Raw genomic sequence first — 24,621 nt, forward strand, 5'->3', positions numbered from 1 at the left:
AAGAAAGCTGAGCACTGAAGAATTGATGCTTTTGGACTGTGGTATTGGAGTAGACTCTTGAGAGTCCCTTGGACTGCAAGGAGATCCAACCAGTCCATCCTAAAGGAGATCAGTCCTGAGTGTTCACTGGAAGGACTGATGTTGAAGCTAAAACTCCAATACTTTGGCCACCTCATGTGAAGAGTTGACTCATTTGAAAAGACCCTGATGCTGGGAAAGATTGAGGGCAGGAGGAGAAGGGGATGACAGAGGATGAGCTGGTTGGATGGCATCACCGACTCAATGGACATGAGTTTGGGTAAACTCCAGGGGTTGGTGATGGACAGGGAGGCCTGGTGTGCTGCAGTCCATGGGGTTGCAAAGAGTCGGACACGGCTGAGCGACTGAACCGAACTGAACTCTGAGAAGTCAGTCCCCATATGGGGACTGGCAAACTCTTCACCCATCCTTTATTTTCAGGAGAGGTGCCAGACTTTCCTGAGAATGAACAAATCCTGACCCCTGGGGTTCAACATTTTAAAGGTCAGAGCTCTTTTCTAGGTCCTGTGACACTGTTTTACACAAACAGAAAGCAGGAGCCAAGGCAGCCCATCTGGTCTCCAGGTGTGTTCTCCATCCATTTAAGCATCTCTGAAAACTAATCAAACTGATCACATGGACCACAGCCTTGTCTAACTCAATGAAACTATGAGCCATGATGTGTAGGGCCACCTAAGACGGACGGGTCATGGAGGAGAGTTCTGACAAAACGTGGTCCACTGGAGAAGGGAATGGCAAACTACTTCAGTATTCTTGCCTTGAGCACCCCATGAACAGTGTGAAAAGGCGAAAAGATGGGACACTGAAAGATGAACTCCCCAGGTTGGTAGGTGCCCAATATGCTACTGGAGATCAGTGGAGAAATAACTCCAGAAAGAATGAAGAGATGGAGCCAAAACAAAAACAACACCCAGTTGTGGGTGTGACTAGTGATGGAAGTAAAGTCTGATGCTGTAAAGAGCAATATTGCATAGGAACCTGGAATGTTAGATCCATGAATCAAGGTAAATTAGAAGAAGTCAAACAGGAGATGGCAAGAGTGAACACTGACTTTCTAGGAATCAGTGAACTAAAATGGACTGGAATGGGAAAATTTAGTTCAGATGACCATTATACCTACTACTGTGGGCAAGAATCCCTTAGAAGAAAGGAGTAGCCCTCATAGTCAACAAAAGAGTCAGAACTGCACTACTTGGATGCCATCTCAAAAATGACAGAATGATCTTTATTCGTTTCCAAGGCAAACCATTCAATATCACAGTAATCCAAGTCTATGCCCCAACCACTAATCCTGAAGAAGCTGAAATTGAATGGTTCTGTGAGGACCTACAAGACCTGCTAGAACTAACACCCAAAAAAGATGTCCTTTTCATCATAGGGGACTGGAATGCAAAAGTAGGAAGTCAAAAGATACCTGGAGTAACAGGCAAGTTTGGTCTTGGAGTACAAAATGAAGCAGGGCAAAGGCTAACAGAGTTTTCCCAAGAGAATGCACTGGTCATAGCAAACACCTTCTTCCAACAACACAAGAAGAACCTCTACACGTGGACATCACCAGATAATCAATAGCAAAATCAAACTGATTCTATTTGCAGCTGAAGATGAAGGAGCTCTATACAGGCAGTCAAAACAAGACCAGGAACTGACTGCTCAGATCATGAACTCTTTACTGCAAAATTCAGACTTAAATTGAAGAAAGTAGGGAAAACCACTAGACCATTCAGGTATGACCTAAATCAGATCCCTTACGATTATACAGTGGGAGGGACAGATAGATTCAAGGGATTAGATCTGATAGAGTGCCTGAAGAACTATGAATGGAGGTTTGTGACATTGTACAGGAGGCAGTGATCAAGACCATCCCCAAGAAAAAGAAATGCAAAAAGGCAAAGTGGTTGTCTGAAGAAGACTTACAAATAGTTGAGAAAAGAAGAGACGTGAAAGGCAAAGGAGAAAAGGAAAAGTATACCCATCTCAATGCAGAGTTCTAAAGAACAGCAAGGAGAGATAAGAAAGCCTTCCTAAGTGATCAATGCAAAGAAACAGAGGAAAACAACAGGATGGGAAAGACTAGAGATCTCTTCAAGAAAATTAGAGATACCAAAGGAACATTTCATGCAAAGACGGGCATAATAAAGGGCAGAAAGTGTATGGACCTAACAGAAGCAGAAGATATTAAGAAAAGGTGGCAAGAATACACAGAAGAACTACACAAAAAAGATCTTCATGACCCGGATAACCATGATGGTGTGATCACTCAACTAGAGCCAGACATCCTGGAGTGCAAAGTCAAGTGGGCCTTAGGAAGTATCACTATGAACAAAGCTAGTGGAGGTGATGGAATTCCAGTTGAGCTATTTCAAATTCTAAAAGATGATGCTGTTAAAGTGCTGCACTCACTGTGCCATCAAATTTGGAAAACTCAGCAGTGGCCACAGGGCTGGAAAAGGTCAGTTTTCATTCCAATCCCAAAGAAAGGCAATGCCAAAGAATGCTCAAACTACTGCACAATTGCACTCATCTCATACGGTAGTGAATTAATGCTTCAAAGTCTCCAAGCCAGGCTTCAACAGTACGTGAACTGAGAACTTCCAGATGTTAAGCTTCATTTAGAAAAGCTCCAATACTTTGGCCACCTGATTTGAAGAACTGACTCATTGGAAAAGACCCTGATGCTGGGAAAGATTGAAGGCAGGAGGAGAAGGGGATGACAGAGGATGAGATGGTTGGATGGCATCACTGACTCGATGGACAGAAGTTTGAGCAATGGGGAATACAGGTAAATCCATGGCTAATTCATTTCAATGTATGACAAAAACTACTGTAATGATGTAATGTAATTAGCCTCCAACTAATAAAAAAAAAAAAAAGAAGTTTGAGCAAGCTCTGGGAGTTGGTGATGGACAGGGATGCCTGGCGTGCTGCAGTCCATGGGGTTGCAAGGACTGAGCGACTGACCTGAACTGAGACCTCAAGGTCAAGAGGCATGCAGGAAGGATCATGGACTGCAGGGGGACCCAGGATCTATCTCTTGGTCACCATCAACCACATACCACAGCGACCCAAGCAGCAGAGAAACTCCAAAGTCCAGCAGCTCCAAAGACTGGGTAGCAAGTCATTTGTGCCTCCTTGTTCTCAAGGACAGCAACTTTGAGGCCTGACAGGGCAAGAAATTCCATCGGTTCTTTCCTCTACTCAGGCCTTTAAAAAGTCTGATTCCTCCTGCCTACTCAGACCTTCAGCTGCACCCAGTGGGGCATTAAAAAAAAACCTTTCACATTCTCTAGCTCATGAGACCACCACAGCAGCCCCAGCAGCACAAATTACTGTACCCATTTCTCAGAAGAGGAAACTGAAGTTCCAAGGAGATTTCTCTGAATTAAGTGGCTTGCTTAATTTGCCACTTGGGGTGGATGTGAAACCAGAATTCAAGCTAAGGTCTTTTCACTCATGTTCTTTCCTTTATGTGGCCCCAGAAAGCTTGTTCAGCAAGACTGAGGAAACATCTGATGATTCGTGATAATCGTAAGAAATAGGTATCATGCATTTACTAAGTTCCAGGATTATTATCACAAATAAATAATCTTATTTAATTCTCCTACCTCCCCTGGGTGATAAATCACACCTTCCGCCATCTGTTTCACAGATGAAGAAACAGGCTCAGACAGAGTGGAGATCTGCCCTGGGTCACACAGCTTGACAGTGAATATGCTGGAACCCAAAATGATTGGATTCAGATAAGCAGGGGTGGGGGAGAGAGCAGCCCAGAAAGGGAGGTGGCAGGAGCAAAAGAAGCAGCGTCTGGTGTCCTCTGGACAATGGCCACTTGTCCTGGGTGGGGAGGAAGTTGGTGCCCGGGAGATGGGGCAGTCAGGCCAGACAGTTGGAGGAGGGTTTCCAGTGTCAGCTGAGGGGTGGGGCAGGGGTGTGGGTGGAGGTGGAGAGTTGAGGTTCCAGAGCAGGGGAGTGACAGGTGCTAAATAAAATTCTCTGGTGACCTAGTAGGAAGCCTGAACTGGAAGGCGGGTAGGCAGGAAGCTGCTAGAATCCAGGGCTAGGTCCCTGGGGGCGCCTGCCCCTCCCATCTAGACATAAAGGGCCTTGGTTTTGGCAGAAGAGCCAGAGTGACTTCATAGGCCCTACAGACAAAGGAAGAGGCCCGGCTAACCAGGTCACTGTTCTCTGAACCCCCAGGGGCTGCTATCCTCGGCAGGATGTTCGGAGCACATGCTGGGGCTCCCTCTGCCCCCTCCTACAGGCTGCTTTCTCTGGGGAAGTCATTTTTAACTGGGGTGGATCTGCCTCACAGGGGACATTGGACAATGAATGAGATATATTTGGTTGTCATATCTGGGTGTGTATGTGTGTGTAGCATCTAGTTGGGTAGAGACCAGGGATGCTGTTGAACATCCTACCACGGACAGGACAGCTCCCAAGACAAGGAATTATCCAGCCCCAAATGTCAATAGTTCTGAGGCTGAGAAAGCCTGCCCTGGGGCAATCAGCAAATTCCCACATCCGTTTGCTCTCTTGTGGGGGAGTCAAGAAGGGAACACTAGTATCTCTATAATAGAGGAGGAAACAGAGGCTTAGAGGGAGGAAGGGACTTGTTCAGGGATGTGCAGCAAGTTCCTTCATTTAACAAATAATCACTGAGCACCTACTTAATATCAGGGTATTCTAGTAACAGAACTGAGACCAGGACTCATTCATTTCTTTATTCAATCATCCACAAACATTTACTGCACTAGCTGCTGGGGATGTAGAGTGATGAATCAGACTCAGCCCTTGACCTCTCAGAGCTCACAGTCTAGCAAGAGAGACAGCCATGCAGACATTAATAAGACAGCAAGACCAGAAAAGCCTAGGGCTACCTGGAGAAATCCAGGAAGGTATTTCAGAGGAGGTGTTTATAAACTAAGATGTAAAAGAGAGTAGGAGTTAGTTCTCAAAGTCTGAGGTTTGTGTCGAGGGTTTTCTCACTTGTACAAAAGTGAGAAAAGTGTGCAGGAGAGGGAATGTGACTAATGTAAGACCTGAAGATGGTTCCGTGTGTCTGGGTGTGATATAGAGGGAGAAGGAGAGACTGGCAGGGCCCAGATGTCACAGTGCCTTGATATATAAGGTTTAACTACCTGGATTGCCTCACTGAGCAGTGATGGGGGTGAGGCAGGTGGCAGCTGAGATAAATCGGTTCCTGAGACCATCTGCCTGAGGGGCTTCCCTGGGTCAGGGGAGGGGTCAGGACCCTTGGCTGGGCTTCTTGCTTCCTTAAGTTATGCCGCTTCACCCATGTGTGGCCCTCACGCTGCTGGGTCCCACTGTGAAGGTCCCTCCAAGGCTGGGAGCACACAGAGACCTCCCCACCCCTACACCAGGAGGTTAGTCCAGAGCCCTACCCAGTCGGCTGGAAAATGGGGCCCTTCCCCCAACTACTGCCTGCTTTGTCAATGAGGGCACAGATCCAGACTGAAGGGTACTAGGAGGTATCCCTTCATCTTTGTGAAATTGGTCATGATGCATCAGAGGCGGCCTTCAGTCACCTAGAGGGGAGCCCCATCCCTATCTAGCACTCACACCCTCAGTGATTGTCCTCAGTCCTTCTCCATTTGTACCTGGAGGCCAATCATGAGCATCTTGGGATGCTTCTTTGCGTATATCGTTCTCAATGCCAGGGATTGTCTGGAGTCATCTCTAGGCCACACCCTCCCCGAGTGGGAAAGCCTTCAGTTTTCATTGCTCAGTGCAAACACCATCTGCTCAGTGTTCCCCTGGCTCCTTCCCTGACCCATCCAGAGCTTCCTATTGCCTCTTGGGCTCCCATGGCCCCGTGTAAGTCCCTCATCATGGCCGTTTTCCCATAGAATGTTAGGGTCTGTTGTCCCATCTGTCTCTCCTGAACGTGCATCAAAGGACTTTCAATGTTTGTAGATTGAACGAATGAATCCAGACAGGTGCAAATCTGATTGCTGTGTGACCTGGGAAAATCAATGAGCCTCTCTGAGCCTCGGCCTCCCCAGCAGCCTTCCTGGTTTGGTGGTATGAGGCCAGAGAATGCCTGATAGGCTTAGTAGGGAAGGGCACACCGTTTGGGTCTGATGGTTCTGGTTCAAATCTTGGTTGTACCATTTACCAGGTTATGACCATGAACAGTTCCTAACAGTTGTGTGCCTCAGTTGCCTCATCTAAAATATAATAATAGTGTCTACCTTTTAGGGACTAGTCCCCTCTACATCCTTGTCTCCTCTCTATAGGACATTGCACCTGACTCAACACATAGGCTCCCTGCTGCCAATAGGTTCGACTCTGATGCCCTGGTAGGTTGTGTAATGTTGGGAAGGTGTTGATCTCAGAGCCCCAGGGTCTATTGACTCTACTAGAAATCCATTCCAGACTTTCTCCCCTCTCAGCCCACCTCCCGTGACCTTCTCTAGTCCATTCTTATCCCAGTGGATGACCTTGCTTCCTACCTTACTGGGAAAGGCAAAGCTATCAGAAGAGAATTCCCATGAGCTTCCACCACCTGCCCCTCTGCTTTGGTGCCCATGTATTCTCCCTTCTCTGGGCTGCCGGCAGAGGCTGGGGTGGACCCCACACCCGACGGCACTCCAGCAATTCTCTCTCATTCATCCTCAGTTCTACCTTTTTCTACTGCATCTTTTCTGTGCCCCCCTTCCCCCACATGCTGTGCTTAGTCGCTCAGTCATGTCCAACTCTTTTCAACCCCATGGACTGTAGCCCACCAGGCTCCTCTGTCCATGGGGATTCTCCAGGTAAGAATACTGGAATGGGTTGCCATGCCCTCCTCCAGGGGATCTTCCCAACCCAGGAATTGAACCAGGGTCTGCTGCTTTGCAGTTGGATTCTTTACCAGCTGAGCCACCAGGGAAGCCCCCCTGCTCCACCCCCAAACATGCTATCATTTCTTCTATCTTAAACAAACAGCTGCTGCCACATTCTCTCTCCTTCCCACAAATAAAACTCTTTGAAAGCACTGTCTCCACTTCCTCTCCCATTCTCTCTTGGATGGCCTCCAATCAGGATTTGCCTCCATTGCTCCACCAGAGTGGCTCCTGTCAAGGCCATCAAGACCAAGAGAACAGTCAGTGCTGATCTTCCCACACTTGGTGTTGCAGCCTGGCCGCCACCAGCCACTCCCCCTCCTCGAAACACTTTCTCCACTTGGCTTCCAGGATGGACCAGGTCTCCCTCCTATTCTCTGGCTGTTCCTTCTCGGTTTCCTTGACTGGGTCCCCTTCCTGTCCTTGATTTCTAGGATGGCCCCAGGGCTCCAATTGTTAGCATGGTCCTCTCTCTTTTCTCTCTACCCTCAACTCACCTCCTAGGTGATCTCATCCTGGCTCATTCGGTACCGTCCACATGCGGACACCACTGGCCCAGACCCTTCTCCTGAACTGCATACGTGTCATCTCCACTGCCTTCTCCACATCTGCACTGAGACATCTGATTGGCATCACGAGCCTCACATGCTTACAACTCCATCTTCCCAGTCACCTCAGCCAAAATTGTTCTAGCCTTCCTTATCGGTTTTCTCTTTCTCACATCTGAGATCCAATGCGTTAGAAAATCCTGTTGGCTCTCTGTTCAGTATGGATCCTAAATCCAGTCACGTCTTGCCATGTGCACTACTATCACCCTGCTTCAGGCCAGCATCACCTCTCGCCTGGATTACTGCAATAGTCTCCTAACCTCTACCCCTTACTCCTGCAGTCTATTCTCAACTCAGCAGCCAGAGGCATCCTTTAAAAACTTAAAAGCTCACGTTACTTCATGTTACCATCCCAAATCCTCAAGGACTCCCATCTCACTCAGCATAAAATTGAAAGCTTTCACCTGGGCCCACAGGCCCTCATGGTCCGGCTACTGCTAGCTCCACTGTCCTCACTCGTTCCACTCCAGCCATACTGGTCTCCTTACTCTGACCTGAACATGCCCAGCGTGCTCCTGCCTCAGAACCTTTGCACCTGCTAGTCCCACTGCCAGGAGCACTCTTCCCAGGGTATCTACATGGCTCACTCTTCTTCCTTCAGGTCTTTACTCCCTCCTTCTCCGGGAGGTCTTCTGACTGAATCCCCTACCAAATGTTTTTTCCTGCCTCAACATCTGCTAGCTGCCTTCCTTATCTTTTATCACTATCTAATAAACTATGTGTTTTACTTATTTAATTTTGTTTTCTTTCTCTCTCTCACCCTAGGATGTAACTGAGATGCACAAGGGTAGGAAGTTTTGCCTGTTTCGTTCACTGCTTTATCTTCAGTACCTAGAATAGTGCCTGGTGTGAGGTAGGTGCTTCATCTCTTCTGTACTCATACAGTGAATGAGTGAACAGCCCACAGCCTCAGTCTCTTCATCTAGAGAATGGGCACACTAGTAGAACCAACCTCCTGGAGTTGTATCAGTATAAAGATTCCCTGGGTTGAGTTACTGCAGGTGCCCAGCACAGGCCCCGGAACATAGTAGGTGCTCATTAAGGCACCCTTCCCATCCCTCTGCCCTGCCCCTGTGCTGTGTGTAGAGCGGGGGGCTGGACTGGGCAGTGGCCCATCTAGCTCCAACCTGTGATGATCCTTGCCTCTTCCTGGGCCCTCTGGTGAGTGGCAGGAAGGGCCTTACCTGGGTGGATGTCTTGGAATAGGGACTTCCAGATGGTGTACTGCAGGGGGCCTGTGTACTTGGAGGTTGGGAAATCTTCATAGGTTAGGTTGGTCTCGTGGATTTTCCCTTTGAGCCTGGAAAGGGAGCAAGAGAGCAGACCACATTGGGGGCTAGATTCCTGTCCCAGCACCTTCAGGGTCGCTGGCATAGGGCGAGGCCATGAGTGGGAAGTCTGCCATACCCAGACTCAAGTGCTTACTTCTACCACTTCCTAATTCTCTAGCTATCACCCTCCGTTTCTTTATCTTTAAAATGGGTACTATGATAACACCTGCCTCCTAGACTTGTGAGCACTGTGCAGCTTAATGCATGTAAAACACTTAGCACGGTGTGTGCCTCATGGTCAACACAATACATGACATCAGCTCTCAGTACTGGTCATTGAAAATAAAAGTCAAGGTCACTCAGTCGTGTCCAACTCTTTGCGACTCCATAGACTATTTGGTCCATGGAATTCTCCAGTGGGTAGCCTTTTCCTTCTGTAGGGGATCTTCCCAACCCAGGGATCGAACCCAGATCTCCCGCATTGCAGGTGGATTCTTTACCAGCTGAGCCACAAGGGAAAACCAATAATTAAGTGTTATTATTATTTTATTTATTTGTTATTTTGGGGTGGCCATGCCACGCAGCATGCAGGATCTTAGTTCCCTAGCCAGGGATCGAATCTATGCCCCCTGCAGTGGGAGCGTGGAGTTTTCACCACTGGACCACCAGGGAAGTCCCAAGTATTATTATTAAAGGTAGCCATGGAACCAGAGAGACCTGGCCTTGAATCCTGGCTCCCCCATGTGCTAGATGAAGGGCTTTGGCCAGTTGCTACATGTGTGAAATAGGTATGACAGTAGTAACGACCTCCAAGGGGCTGGTTGGGAATAAAAAAAAAGATATTATAATAAATAGTATAAAATGTATATTTATAACATAAATCACACAAAATAAGTAATATCCTATAGGATTATAAATATTATGTATAAAATAGTGTGCGTACACAAAGCCTTCACCCCAGGCTATGGCACAGAGCAGATGTCCTGTGTGTTTGATGGAGATCTGAATGAATGATTTCTCTGCTAACCAGCCCTCCATCCTACAGGGGCTGGGGAGGAGTGACCCATCTGGAGAAGACGCTGGGGCAGGCAGGCACTCACCGTTCGGACAGCGAGGCCATGCCAGCCAGGAAGGTGTGCCGGTCGGTTTCGGCCAGCCGCTCCTGCAGGATCTGTGCCCCCTCCTGCACCTTGCGCAGCTGCTGGCTGTAGCGCTGGACTTTCTGCTCGATGTCGGTTAGCGTGCGAGCCGTGTCTGCCTCCAGCTCCTCCAGCATGGCCTTCTGCCGCTCCCGCAGCAGCCGGTGCAGCCGCTCGAACGCCTCCCCGATGGTGGTCCGCAGGCTTTTGGTGGAAGACTGTGGACACGGTCATCAGAGGTTAGTCAGGGAGAATGGATGGGGTGATCACTGTGTGAGAGGAGGAGACCGAGGGTCTTGGCATGCAGAGAGGAAAGGGCGGGAAAGGTACGTTCAGTGAGGAAATGGCAAAAAGCATGGCGGCAGAAGAGAGCTGGCCTGATCAAGGACAACAAATAGTCTCCATTAGGAAACAAATGAAGTGGTCCAGGCGAGGCAATGATGCTTGAGCTAGAGGAGCAGCAGACGGACAAGGCTTGAAAGGTATCTGTAGGGGGAGCCTCGGTGGCCCTGGTGACAGACTGGCTGGCTGTGGGGTAAAGGAGAGACAGGTGTGAGGATGATGTCCGGATTTCTGGCTTGGGGACAGGAGGGATGAGGAAGTGGGCCAGAGATGTGGCGGGATGGGCAGGGAGCAGATGCTGAGCTCAGTCTAGGAGATAGTGAAATTTTTATTTTTTAAAAAACATCACTCATGCAGCCTAAGCAAAGATGCCAAGGAGATCACAGATGTCAGAGAGCTTTATAAATGGCAATGTACTGGGCAAAGTTTCAGGGTCACTCACCCTGTCCCAGCACCCCCAGACCCTCTTGCTAGGGAACAAGAGTTGTGGGTTAAAGCCATTGTCACAGAAAGACAAGCATGGACTTGATTGATTCTCTCTGTCCCCAGGGTACTGCCAGGCCCAGGAAGGGATTGAGTGGTAAAAGGCAAAGCTTTGGTGCCCAAGGGCACTGAGTCTCCCGCTGTGGCAACTTTAGCTGCCTGATACCTCTGAACCTTGGTTTTCTTATCTGGGAAGAGGGTTACACAATGACATTGCAGGGCTACGGTAAGTGAGGGGAGATTCACAAAGCGCATGACATTGTTTGAGGTGCAGCCCCAGAGCCTGGTTATTTAAACACTGGAACAGGCACATCCCAGAAGTCTTCGTGGAGAGATGGCTGCTGAGCTGGGGCCTGAAGGGTGAGCAGGATGTCAGTTGGGGGTGGAGGCGGGGAACGGGCCGAGGGGACAGCAAGAGGCAGGATGACACAGGGTACAAAAGTGCTGCTCAGCGGCAGCAGCGTGTGGGGCCTGCCTCTGCAATTTGACTTTGTGGGATTCTGACTGGGAGTTCACAGAGTCAGAGACCCCGCTGTGTTCAGTGCCCAGGGCTCTGTGGGAAGCTCCACAAAGGCTCAATTAGGGCCTGTTCCCTCCCGGTCGTGGCTGTGGGCCGGCAGGAAGAGCTGCTGGCAGTGGGCCAGCCTCCCTGCGCATGCCCACCCAGCTTGCCAGGCAGACAAAGAGGGTGGTGAAGGGAGAGGCTGGGGACGAAGGGCCAGGCTGCCTGTGGCCCCTTGGAGCCCCCTCACCCAGGGAAGGTGAGGTTCCTGCAGCAGCAGGTCATGGTGGGGAAGATGGGGCATGCCTGCCCTGGACCATCTGCTGCTGCCTCCAAAGAACCCTAAATCTCATGGCCAGCCCTTCTGGCTCCTCCTCAGCCAGTCTGCAGCAGCATTTGGCCCAAGGGCCAGCCTCTACTAATCGAGAATTCTGGTTTGCCTCCCACCTCTGTGGCTGCTCCCTCCCTGCCATCCCTGTTCCTGAGGACTCATCCAGTCCTGGCTCCTTTTGTTCATACATGACATGCCCTCCCTCATCTTCAACTCCCACTACTCTGAGGCTGCTTTCCAGATCCATCCTTCTTGAAGGCCTTACGTGTCTCCTGAGTGCCACATTCATCTTTCCACCTGCCTCCTCCACACATGCCCATGGGTTCCACCAACTCACTGGTTTAACGTGTCAACTACACCTAATCTTTGCCAACAAACTTGCTGCCAGAGTGATCCTTCTAAAGTGCAAACTGGGTCACAGTCAGTCTTGTGTTCAGGAACATCTCTTGGCACCTTGATGACTAGTACAGCGCTAAATTCCTTAGTCTGGAATTCAAAGTCCTCACTCTAATCTCACTTACCACTCTAGTGCCATTGCACTGTAAGTCTACCGACCTAGAGTGGACCCCTCCCCCAGCAAATGCTTTATGCAACTGGCAAACTCCTACTTATCTTGTGAGACCCAGACCAAAAGCTCCCTTCTCTGGGATACCTTCCCTAAATTTTGCAGCCAGTTAAACAGGCTAAATGTTCCCACAGCATTTTGTAAATATTCTTAATATGCTGCCGCATGTTTTATGTGGCTTCCCAGCTAGTGAACGAACCACTCCTGGATAGGAATGACATCTTTATCTTTCTTAACCCTGCACTCTTTGTGCCCATCCCAGGGCCTGGCACAGGTTGATGGGCAGAATCTGCTTGAATGGTGAAGGAGGGAAGGGTCTGGCCCAAGACTGATTTGCAGAGGTGGGTGCAGACTCCATCATCTTTCTTGGTGGGGGCCTAGTGTCTCCAGCACAAGAGGAGAGAAAGAAACTGGGAGAGGGCAGCTCAGAAGTGAAACATCAGAGTGACAGCCATCCCAGGAGGCCTAAGTATGTCCCTGATGGGTTCTCTAGGCCTCTCCGGCTTGCAGACCACAGAGCCAGAGATCTTGCTGAGGACAACCCAGCATGAGGCTGGAATATGCTCTATGATCTGACAGAATTAGACAGTAAGCTCTCAATTAGCTACTTACTAGCCATGGGGCCTCAGGCATGTCCCGCAATCTCTCTATGCCTCAGTCTCCTTGCTATTAAAATGGAGACAACAATTCCTACTTCAAAAGGTGTTTTTTTCTCACTCATTTGTTCTACAACTATTTATCATTGTGGCAGCAGGCACAATTGAAGGCACAATTGTGGCAGGAGGAGATTGAAGGCAGGAGAAGGGGACAACAGAGGATGAGATGGTCGGATGGCATCACTGACTCAATGGACATGAGTTTGAGCAAACTCCAGGAGCTGGTGATGGACAGAGAAGCCTGGCGTGTCGCAGCCCATGGGGTTTCAAAGAGTCGGACACGACTGAGTGACTGAACTGAACTGATTTATTGTGTGCTAGACAGTGTATAGGTTCTGGGGAATCCTGCGGTCATGGAGGTGACGTTCTGTGCAGTTCAGCAGGACAATGGGTGGGGAACACAATTCCCAGCACAGAGAAAGATTCAGCTAAACTGGTGTGCCCCATTTACTCTAGTTTTTTCTAGTTTTTTCTAGGACAGAGCCAGTCCTGCCCCAACCCCAATCCCTTCAGTGCCTCGACTGGGAAAGCAGCCCCCACCTCAGCCCACCACATCCCTGGGAACACACTGGGCTTGGAGGAGCTGGGGCTGTTTCAGAAAAATACCCTGCCAAGAATGCGTCACTCGGTCAGGGCCGACCAAGGAAAACATTGGGCCCAGGGAGGGAGATCAGACAGGCCCTCAAGCCGGGCCACTAGAGGGGTAGGCGCCACAAGAAAGCTGAGCCGAGTCAGGCACCAGGTGAAATATGACCTCCAAAGCATCCATAGGCATTTCTTGTATAAACACCCCAGTCCAGACAGGAAGCAGGGCTGGGGGAACTGGAGGGGAAGGTGGCCCCACAGGACCCCCCAGAGGTAGACAGATGGACAGGAAGGCAGGGGAGGAAGAGGTCAGTGAAGAAAAACAATGGGGGGGGGGGCGGTGGTTGGAGAGAAGAACAGAATGCTGGGGAGAAAAACAGATTATAATATTCCCCTCTCGCCCAGACAGAGGCTTCCATTTGCTCTCTTCACCTGAGAGGTACTGGATCCCCATGCAGGTGGGGAAACTGAGGCTGTGAGAAGCAACGATGCCAGAGTTCTGGGTCTGTTTCTCATCTGTTGCCCACTAAGGGTCCTGCCTGGAGGCACTCCAGAATGTTCTCTGAAGAAATGTCTGTCATGACCTCCCTGAGACCCCACAGTGGGTTGGCAGCCAAGCTGGGGCACAAGTCTGGATCTCCAAGGGCCTCTCCAGTGACCTCTGGAGGCCCAGAACATTCCTAAGGCGCGCCTCCAGCTGCTGCTGGCAGCGGCATCTCAGCAAATGGAGTGCTATGCTGTGTGTGCTAAGTCACTTCAGTCGTGTCTGACTCTGTGCGACTCCATGGACTGTAGCCTGCTACACTCCTCTGTCCATGGAGTTCTCCAGGCAAGGACACTGGAGTGGGTTGCCACGCCCTACTCCAAGGGATCTTCCTGACCCAGGGATTGAACCCACGTCTCTTTTGTCTCCTGCACTGGCAGGCAGGTTCTTTACCCCTGAGCTACCAGGACAATGAAATCACCTAAAAGCTTAGCAGACAGAAGGACAGCGGAGAGCAAAGCAAACCTTGCTCAGTTAGAGAGATATCTGTGGAGGATTTGGAAGGAGCCCCTTGGAAGTGTGCTAGGATCCAGAATAGCATGGCTGGACAGAGCCTGGCAGAGTCCCTGCTGCACAGATGGAAAGATTAAGATTGCAGAAAAGCTTGCAGTTTACCCAAACTTCACACAGCATGGAGTGCCTGGATCAGAACCCACAGCCTTCCTCTCGGGTCAAGGAAAAAGACTTTTCTTTTCAGACCATCGTATTTAAAGCCTGCAGGGTTTGCCCCTACTCTTTATATCTTCACGGTCCGAGTTTCAGAGAGGAGATTATACCAGGGCTGAGCCACAGATCATCAGGAGGACTTGGAGGGAACATTCTCTCGAAGAGATTGGAGGGATTGCTAACTTAAAAATGGGTGTGTTTAACAACAGGAGAGGGAAAAGAGACTAGGTACCTTCTTCCAGTCCCATAGGACATCAGGGTTTTCCTAGAGGGTCCCTGACCCCATCTCAAATTTCACCCAAAGCAGGGAGCGAGGATCCTATCCTTAACCCCGGGCACCAGCCCAAATCCTTTCCTTCCGTGATCTGGGAGAAGGTCCCTTTCCCTTTCCCTTTGCAGAAGCCCCAGCCTCGGCCCTCCGCGCTCCTCTCAACTGGAGCTGGGGCCCTCGAAGCCCCGCCCCCGCAGCAGGCTCGAGTCCCCGCCCTTCAAGTGCCCAACTGGCCCCGCCTCCACGAAGCTCCGCCTCCACCTCCGCCAGCCCCGCCCCCACCTCCAGGCCAGGCTCACCTTGGTCTCTGCCAGCTGTCGCTTGAGCAGCTGCAGCGCTTCAGTGTGCTCCCGCTCACTGTCCTGAAGGGCCTGAAGCTGCTCCTTCAGCTCCCTCTGGAACACAGACAAGACAGGAATCGCGGAGCAGGCCAGAGCCAGCCCGGTATTTCCTGGTAACGGTGATGCAGAGCCCAGGCCTGACTGCTGCAGGCGCTGGAAGCTAACCTGGCCCTGTGTGTCCCCTGCCCCAGCACCCTCCTCCCATCACAGTTCAACAACCACGAAGTCCTGTAGAGTCTGTCTCCCAAGTATGTCCAGAGTCTGTTCCCATCTTTCATCCGAAGTTTTGCAACAGCCTCCACTCAGGCCATCCTAGGAGCTTCTGGTCCCCCAGTCTCCAATCCACCTCCACATACTTTCTGACCCCCTGATGGTCAAGACTCCTTGCTTAGAATCCTCTGGCAGGAACCAAGGCCGTACCACTGTCCAAGGCTGTGACTAACTCCCCACATCCTCTGAGCACTTCCAGTGGGCTAGGCACTGTTCTCAGACCTTAGCTTGTATGGGGTCATCTAATCCTCTCAGTAACCCTGAAGTAGGCATTGTTATTATTTCCATTTTCCAATGGAGAAACTGATACAGATAGGCCAAGAAACTGGCCCCCAAACTTACAGCTAAGAGTGGAAGGGTAGTGCCAGAATTGGAACTCGGGAAGTCTAGTTCTGGAGACCATGATCATGACACCAGGTGTCAATTTTCTTCAGTAATGAACAACAACAAAAATCCATGATAGACAACATGTCAAAATTTTAAAGGACAGGATCATTATGACTAATTTTTCCTTTGCCTCTGGTTCCAATATGGCTCAGTAAGTCATGGCTGGTCATCTTGTCTCTATTTACAAATCTGATATTTTGTTCATCATGCAGTTTTTTTGGACGTTAATTTTGATTTTTAAAAATTTCATTACGAATTATTCCTCTTGATTACTGAGTTTGGGGGCACCTGCTTCAGCTTTGTGCCTGAAGCAGGTGTCTCAGTGCCCTCATGCCCGTCCCACTGCTGTCTCCACCATCCTTCCCCCATCACTCCCAGCCAGCCAAAGCGGTCTTCTTCCTGTCCCACACTCTGGGCTTGCTTCAACCCTGTGCCTGCACATGCTGCTTCCTCTGCCTGGTGCACTTCACTCTCAGGTATCCTCCCCTGATTCCCCTGTAGCATTAACGTAACAACTCAGATGCTGCCTCCTCTGAGAGGTCTTGCCTCACCAGACCATGCACAGTAGCATCCTTTCCACCCTCCATCACATCCTGTTTTGTGGTCTCCATGATCTTGCTTATTTATCTGACAGTGTGTTTACTGTTCCTCTTTTCCACTGGAATGTGAGTTTTAGGAAGGCAAGAATCTTGACTGACATGTTCACTGTTCTATCCTCAGCACTTAGAATAGTGCCCAGCACACAGTAGGGCCTCAATAATTATTTCTCAAATGAATGAATGGGGCACAGAGATGGATGGCTCCCAGTTCATGTGTGTGTGCTAAGTTGCTTCAGTCATGTCCTACTCTGTGCGACCCTATGGACTGCAGCCTGCCAGGCTCCTCTGTCCATGGGATTCTCCAGGCAAGAATACTGAAGTGGGTTGCCATGCCCTCCTCTAGGGGATCTTCCTGACCCAAGGATCGAACTTGTGTCTCTTATGTCTACCTGCATTGACAGGTGGGTTCCTTACCACTAGCACCACTTGGGAAGCCCTGGCTTCCAGTACTTCTGGACATTCAGTCCATGGTATCACAGCTGGTTTTCTCCTGACTGTCCTTCATCCATCCCCATGCAGGGCAGGCCTACCCTATCATTTTCTATCTCCCCTGCACCCAACAATGGCCTGGCATTGAAATGGGGCTCAAGGAAGTTTTCTTTGGGAGTGAATCTCCATGGAAACAGCCTCTGGCCCCAGCTCTCTAGTCAGCCTGGGGTGTGAGTGGTGCCAGGGAGCTGACTTACCTGCTCACCCCCACCTCCTGTTCTCCTGTCTCATCAGAGCAGGGAGAGCCCTTGAAAACATCTAATCCAACTAATTTTACAGGCTAGAGAGCAACGTGAGAAAATGGTCACAATGACATGCTAAGGGAAGCATGTATAAAACAAAATGATCTGTGCTTACTATCCCTTATTCACTCAACAAATATTTATTGAGCAATTATGATGTACCAGGCAGTGTGAGGCATTGGGGACACAGCAGAGAACCAGACAGACATAGTCCCTACTGATAGGGATCTTCCAGTCTAGTGGGGAAGACAGATAATATTGTTGTTTAGTTACTAAGTCATGTCTGACTCTTTTGTGACCCCCCTGGACTGTAGCCCTCCAAGCTCCTCTGTCCTTGGGCTTTCCCAGGCAGGAATACTGGAGTGGGTTGCCATTTCCTTCTCTAGGGGATCTTCCCAACCCAGGAATTGAACCTGCATCTCCTGCATTGGTAGGCAGATTCTTTACCACTGAGCCACCAGGGAAACCTTCAGATAGTTAACTATTATGGTCTATGCCATGGACAGAGGAGCCTGGTGGGCTACGGTCCATAGGGTCACAAAGAGTCAGACATGACTGAAGCAGCTTAGCATGCATACATGGTCTATGCTCTAGAGAAAATAAAGCCATGTAGGATGGGTGATGAATTTAGTAGGGCGTCAGAGAAGGCTTCCCTGTGGAGGGCACACCTCAGATGACAAGTGAAGGATGAAGAGGAGCCAGCCTTGAAAATACAAGTTAGATAGAAAACTCGGAATAGCTAGTTTTATGGGAGTAGAGAGCTTGCACAGACATAATGACTGGAACTCCAGTACCATCTCAGGCCATAAGGCAACCAGAAAGATGGACATGACAGGCCAAACCCAGTGAAACAGAAGGAAGAAGCAACCTGGGTCCCTGATGGGGTAGCCACACCATCACTGCACTCGGGATGTGCTAGGAAGCTTGCCCTCTGGAAAAAAGATAAATAGCCTCAGTTTATAGTGCTGGCCAATTTCCATGGTGTAAAGGCTCCCTCAAAGCCAATTTCAAGCTCTCCATGTGAGGTCATCAGACGCAGAGCTGAGACAAGATTTGCAGTTAGTTCTCAGGAACCAGGGCAAGTTGGCCCTGGCACACCATTGCCTGGGCTCCTTTCCTATAGACCTGTTTTACGTGGAAGAGAAATACACCCTCATCTAATTTCAGTTACTTTGGGCAACACTCTATTACTAACAGTTGGAAGTCATTCCTCATAGATTCTCATGCATCTGAGCCACTGGAATAGATAGATCACATTCACCTAAGAATACAGAATGACTGCTTCTCCCTGATGGCCTCGGGTCTGTCCAGCTTGGGACAGTCTGCTTGAGATGCAGAGTTTGAGGAGATGAAGCAAATGCTACAACTCTCTCCCTTGGTTGCCCTCATAGACCCAACCACTCAGGCAGTTCTTCAGATTCTCTGAGAAAACTGCCCTGGAGGCCACGTTCTTCACATTGCTCAGGGCACCCCAGGGACATGGCCAAATTCCTCCCTGCTTTCAGGGTCAGGGAACAACAGGATCCCGGGAGCAATGGAACACTCATTCGTCCATTCCGCAAACATGTGCTGAATGAGGCCTCCTTGGGCCCCACATGCTGCTGTGTCAACGACAGGGAGAAGGATGGGGGTGAGTCCCAACCCATCATGCTTCAGAAGGTATGTAGATGGGCTGGGTGGGTTGGGGGGAGATAGGGACAGAGACATTTACATCACAGTGAAAGCTGGAATAGTGGTATGGGACCCCAAAACTGCCCTTTCTCTCATGTTCCCCATTTCTGTGCAGGGCACACCCCCTATCCCTGCTGCCACCCAAGTCAGAAATCTAGGAGTCACCCTTGACATGGCCCAGCCACCAATCCAATCAGTCATCAGGCTAGCCCTGGAATTTGTCCTCTCCTCTCTATACCCACTGCCCTGGTTCAGTTTTTATCACTTCTTTTCTGGACCATGGCTCCAGGCTCCTCCCTGCCTCACAGAGCAGCTGAGATGACGGTTCTCCAGGATGGATGTGTTCCTGCATCTCCTCCCCCAGGTCCCTCTGCAGGATTTCCACATTGTCTGGGAAGAAGAGGGCTTCCCAGGTGGCTCAGTGGTAAAGAATCCATCTGCCAATGCAGGAGCTGCAGGAGACACCAGTTCAATCCCTGGGTCAGGAAAATCTCCTGGAGTAGGAAATGGCAACCCACTCCAGTATTCTTGCCGGCAAAATTCCATGGACAGAGGAGCCTGGTGGGCTATCGTCCATGGAGTTTTAAAGAGTTGGACATGGCTGAGTGACTGAGCACACACATGCTGGGGAAAAGGGCACCAAGTCTGAATGTGGCATTCAAGACCCTTCAGTATTGGCCCCAGATTTCTTCTGCAGCCTTTTCTCTTCATCCAGACCTAACATTCAATGCAGTAACTGCTAGTCACACGTGGCTATTTAAATTCAAATGAAATAAAGTTGAAATTCAGTTCCTCAGCTGTACTGAGTTAAACCATAAAGAAGGCTGAAAACCAAAGAATTGATGCTTTTGAACTGTGGTGCTGGAGAAGACTCTTGAGAGTCCCTTGGACAGCAAGGAAATCAAATTAGTCAATCCTAAAGGAAATCAACCTTGAATATTCACTGGAAGGACTGATGCTGATGCTCCAATCCTTTGGCCACCTGATGTGAAGAGCCAACTCATTGGAAAAGACCCTGATGCTGGGCAAGATTGAAGGCAGGAGGAGAAGGGGATGACAGAAGATGAGATGGTTGAATGGCATCACTAACTCAATGGACATGAGTTTGAGCAAGCTCCAGGAGTTGGTGAGGGACAGGAAAGCCTGGTGTGCTGCAGTCCATGAAGTTGCAAAGAGCTGGACATGGATGAGCAACTGAACAACAGCTGTACTAGGGTGAACATTTCAAGTGATCAACAGTCACAGGTGACTGGTGGCTACAGTATCAGAGGGTGCAGATGCAGGACACTTCCATTATTCCAGAAAGTTCTACTGGACAGTGCTGCTCTAGATGCATGAAGGAACTTGCAGTGCCCTCCACCAGGCCTTTATACATACTGTTCCCTCTGTCTGGAAGGCTCAGCTACATGGTTTTCTCTACTTGTTAGACTAGTGCTTATCTCGGAAGACCTAGATCAGACCTCACCTCCACTGAGAATCCATATCTCAGCTCCATTCTGTCCAGACAATCCCCTGTGTGCAGAGCCTTCCCTCAAACACTATCTGGCACATGCTGCATCTTAACAGCAAGGTTACCTGTCAGTCTTCCCCTTGAGATATAGGCTCTTAGGCCAGGGACTGAAGGATTTTCACACCCTCAGTACCTAGGAGAGGGCCAGGCACAGAGTTTATATCCTGAATCTGCCCTGGGGAAAGGCTGGGCTGGGTCAGGGCTCACCTCTGAAAGGGTGGGTGGAGTCCCCAGGCTGACAGCTCTCCTCAGATGGGCTACAGATCCCGAGGGAACAGCTAAGTTAGGAAGAACAAAACGCAGAACCCACAGAGCAGGACGAGGAGGCAGCCTGGGCTTTGTTACTCACCCTGCCTTCACTCCTTCCAGACCTGGGATTAGACCTGACCCCCTGGGTTAGGAGATTGGCTTTGTCATCCATTAGCTGTGTGATCTTGGGCAAGGACCCTAACCTCTCGGGGCCCCAGCCCCTCATCTGAGAAACGGGGATAACAATATCTCCTAGGGTTGGAAGTGTGAAGTGAGATAACGGTAAGAAGTGTTTAGCCTTACAGTGGAGGGCCTGGCGTACACTGGGTGCTTGGGAGACAGGGGGCCACCATGTCCCATGTGAGGTTCCTGGGTCACTTCTCCATGTCCCTGTGGTTTGCTGTGTCAGGGCCCTCCTTTCCTCCTCACATGGCCAGAATGGAAAGGAGCCCCAGGGACCATCTAGTCCAGCCATCTGGATTTCTAGAACAGGGAACTGAAGTCCAAGAAAAAGGGACTGAGTGGCCCATGGCCACACAGCTTGACAGAGAACCAACTGGGAAATCTCCTCCCAGCAGATGTCAGACAGGAAACAGGAAGCTGTTGATAAACTCCTAAGTGATAGAGCTAACTGTGAGGAAGGACACTGACCCTCCCGGAGGCTCAGAACCGGGTCTGGAGGTGATGCGGTTTAGGTTTGAATTTCACAGGCAGCGTGTCACTTAATTCTCACAACAACCTCATGAGATTAGTGCCTTTGACACCCCAGTCTCTCAGAGGGGGAAACAGAGTCTCAGAGAGGTCAGGCAGTGTGCCAAAGGTGACAGAGTTTGTGAGAATCAGGAGTGGGGATCCGAGTGACTCCAAAATCCATGTTGGAAACTACTCGGTCCCTCTATCAGCAATACAGTAATCACATCTGGGCACCCACAGTCAGGCTTTGGGCCAGCCACTCCAGGGGGCTGGGGGGCTGCAGACAGCCCTTGCCCTTGAGAGTTTGAAGTTAGTAGGAGAGGCAGAAATAGAAACAGGTAGACTGCAAGGGAGAACAGGATAAACACGGAGGGAACACCTAGGAACCTGGCAGTGTTTGTGACTCCCTCCCACCCCAGTTGCAAAATCTATCAAGTACAGCTAATGACAGCCCCGGCTCTGTGGTTGTTGTGAGGATTAAGTGACTTAATGCAGGACCTGTCCGGAGGCCCAGGAAGTGCTCAGTCACTCACTCGTAGTTGTCATTAGCATCACAATAATTATAATTGTATGTGAAATAGGCAGTTTCTTAGAGAGGGTATATTTCTGACGTAAAGATCTGGGAAGATGGATGGATGGCTGGGCAGGGTCCCTTCTAGTCTCCAGGGTGGGGCCAGAGCATTCCAGGTGGAGAGAACTGGTTGGGTAGAGGCACACCTGGTGTGTGCAGGAAGTGAGGGGCAGTTGGGGGTGGCCGGAGCCAGGTATGTGGGTGGAGTGCCCAGCTGGAAAGGCCAGTGGGGCCGGCTGGGATGAGAGCAGCAGGGTGGTGGGGCGGAGTTGGTCTTGGAGGTCAGCCTGGGGGAGCTGGACTCTGCAGGCCCCATCAACGCTGGGGCAGAACAGGAATGGGGGTGGGGAGATACCCTCCTGAGGGCAGAGCTGCTGGAGAGGGGGCAGAGTCAGGGCTGGTGCTGACGTAAGCACACAATTATGCAAATATGTCAGCCGAGAGACTCTGGGGCTCCTGCGCGCACACAGAGAGGCCAGGCCTGGGGCAGCAGCTGAGGGGGAGGACAGAGAGCCAGGGCTCACAGGCCCCCAAGGCCAGACCTCCCTGACTGCAAGGCCGTCCCTCCTCCAGCCCAGAGGATAAGCTGCTGCCAGAAGCCATCTCCACTGGCTTCAGGGACCCTCTCACCCCTGTCACCGTTCTGCCCGGTGGTAACAGCATGAACTTGGGTGTCAGAAAAACCTGGGTTCAAATCCTGGCTGCATGTCCTTGGGTCTATCACATCTTCCCGTCAGAGCCTTATCTATAAAATGAGGACCAGAGCCACTTGGCGGGGGATGTGATGAGGATAAAATGAGACCCTTGAAAGGGCCCAGCGTGGCGTGGCTCACTATAGGTACTCAAGACCCCTTGGTGCTCAAGACTCCTCCCCTCCTCTGCACCCAGTACTGCCTTCTCTTCCCTCCTCTGGCCCAAATCTGCCCCAGATCTTCACACGGGCAAACTGAACTTGCCTCTTCTCTCCCTTCCTCCAGATCCCTCTTCTACTCGCAGACCCCCGATGCTCCTGTTTCTTCCGTCAGCCCGAACCCTGATGCATCTTCTTGGCCTCTGAGCCTACACTGTCCACTTTGAGCCTCACGGTCTCTGGCAGGGCAGCACCATGTGATACTGCCCCCTCCTCCAGGCTGCCCACCAGGCACACCCACATGCCGCCCTTTAAGGCACACTGACCAGGCCAGCCTTGCCTGCTCTAGCCTGTTCCTAGTTCCCCCACATCTCCAGGATCAAGTCTATGCTCCTTGGGTAGGGGTGGTGCATTCAAGCCCCTTTCCCACCCTTCCCTCTCCAGTCACAATGAACCACCCGCTCACCTTCAAGCCTGTCCCTGGCTGACTCAGATCATCATCTGAGTCCAAGTTCTGGCCAGCAGCATGTACTGGTTGCATGACCTTAGGCACAACCTCTGAGCCTCAGTTTCCTCATGTGAAAAATGGGGCAATGAGACCTATCCCCTAGGGCTGCTGTGAGGGTGAAGTGAGAATAGGTGCCTGCCCCTGGCACTCTGCACATGGGACCATGGGTGTTGTTTTTCCCTCTGTAACGTCTCCCCTCTCTGTTCTCAAGACCCAGTTGTCAGCTGGGGAACCTGGCCAGTCCTCAGTTGTGGCCACAGGAGCCTAGGACATGACCCTGCAGCTTATGGGCCTGTCTCCCAGGAACCACAGCAGGGCCAAGCTTGTCTTGCTCTCTCCTGGGCCCAGGACCTGGCCCTCAGTGAGCCAGCGGAGGAGTATCAACTGAGTAAGGTATTGACTAAATCTCTGAATCCCAGAAGGACACCATCTCCACATCCTTGACAACCACCTCCCCGTGTTCAAACAGAATTCAAGGTCCAGAAAGTAAATGATGCTGTGAAAACAGCACTGGGCTGAGATTCCAGGGAGCTGGGCTCTGGACCAAACTTGGGCAAGTCAGTTTCCCCATTTGCACAGTGGGGAAAGGATGGAAGCGGACGGTTTCTGAGGCCTCATTTGGATGTTCCCTGAGGCAGTTAGGGTGGTGTTGGTGAGGGGGAAGAATTCTGAGTCAGACAGACCAGAGTCTGACCCAGCTATGCCTTCTACTTGCAGCATGATCTTGGGCAAGTTACTGAGTCTCTCAGCCTCATCATCTTCATCTGTGAAATGGGGCTGATCCTAGTCCCACTCGGGGAGTGGGGAAAAGAAAAAGGGCTTCTGTGAGGATTCAAGACCCATAACAGTACCTGGCACATAACAATGGTCCAATACACTCTGGCTCATGTTTTATAGGGCTGTTATTGTTTCTGTTGTCACTTCCTACCGGATCCTTTCCTCTCTAGAAAATAAACGTCCTGGGGTCCCCAGCTTCCATTCTGAGTTTCAGCCCCGTGACCTGTGCTCAGCCAAGGTGTTCTGGATGAACTGGGCTTTTTCTGGTTGCCTACACACACCTGCGAAGAGGGAAGTAGAGATGCCAACTGTGGCCGTGGGTCTGACTCACTGGCAGCCTTGCCCCCATGGAGCCTGCTTTGTGCTCACAAGTCCTGCCCTCTCCTGCAAAAAGTAACAGCAGAGGCCACGTCCCCCGGACACAGACAGCCCGGCTGCCCACAGTAGCAAATAAAGCACCTTCACACCAGTTGTCTCTGGACAGGCAGCAACTCGCTCTCCCTCTTTATGTTGTGTTCTGATTTCCACTTCCCAGGTTGGGAGAGGGTGCAGAGAAGGCAGCACTTTCTGCTCAGCTGGAAGAAGGCAGCATCAGGATTTGAATTCAGCCTCTCAGCTCT

General features: G+C 50.6%; 1 protein-coding gene across 2 annotated transcripts in view; it reads right to left on the reverse strand.

Annotated features, from left to right (window-relative positions):
• The window catches only part of TRIM62 (tripartite motif containing 62), a 36,497-nt gene that overhangs the window by 5,740 nt on the left and 6,136 nt on the right, over nucleotides 1–24,621 (reverse strand). For both annotated transcript variants that reach the window (XM_020896038.2, XM_070459111.1), the window contains 3 exons: nucleotides 15,144–15,239; nucleotides 9,861–10,117; nucleotides 8,674–8,789 (listed from right to left, as the gene is read on the reverse strand). In XM_020896038.2, the coding sequence (XP_020751697.2) occupies nucleotides 8,674–8,789; nucleotides 9,861–10,117; nucleotides 15,144–15,239 (469 nt within the window). The remainder of the gene's footprint in view (nucleotides 1–8,673; nucleotides 8,790–9,860; nucleotides 10,118–15,143; nucleotides 15,240–24,621) is intronic.

Source organism: Odocoileus virginianus, chromosome 30, assembly GCF_023699985.2.
Source record: "Odocoileus virginianus isolate 20LAN1187 ecotype Illinois chromosome 30, Ovbor_1.2, whole genome shotgun sequence".
NCBI classification, from domain to species: domain Eukaryota; kingdom Metazoa; phylum Chordata; class Mammalia; order Artiodactyla; family Cervidae; genus Odocoileus; species Odocoileus virginianus.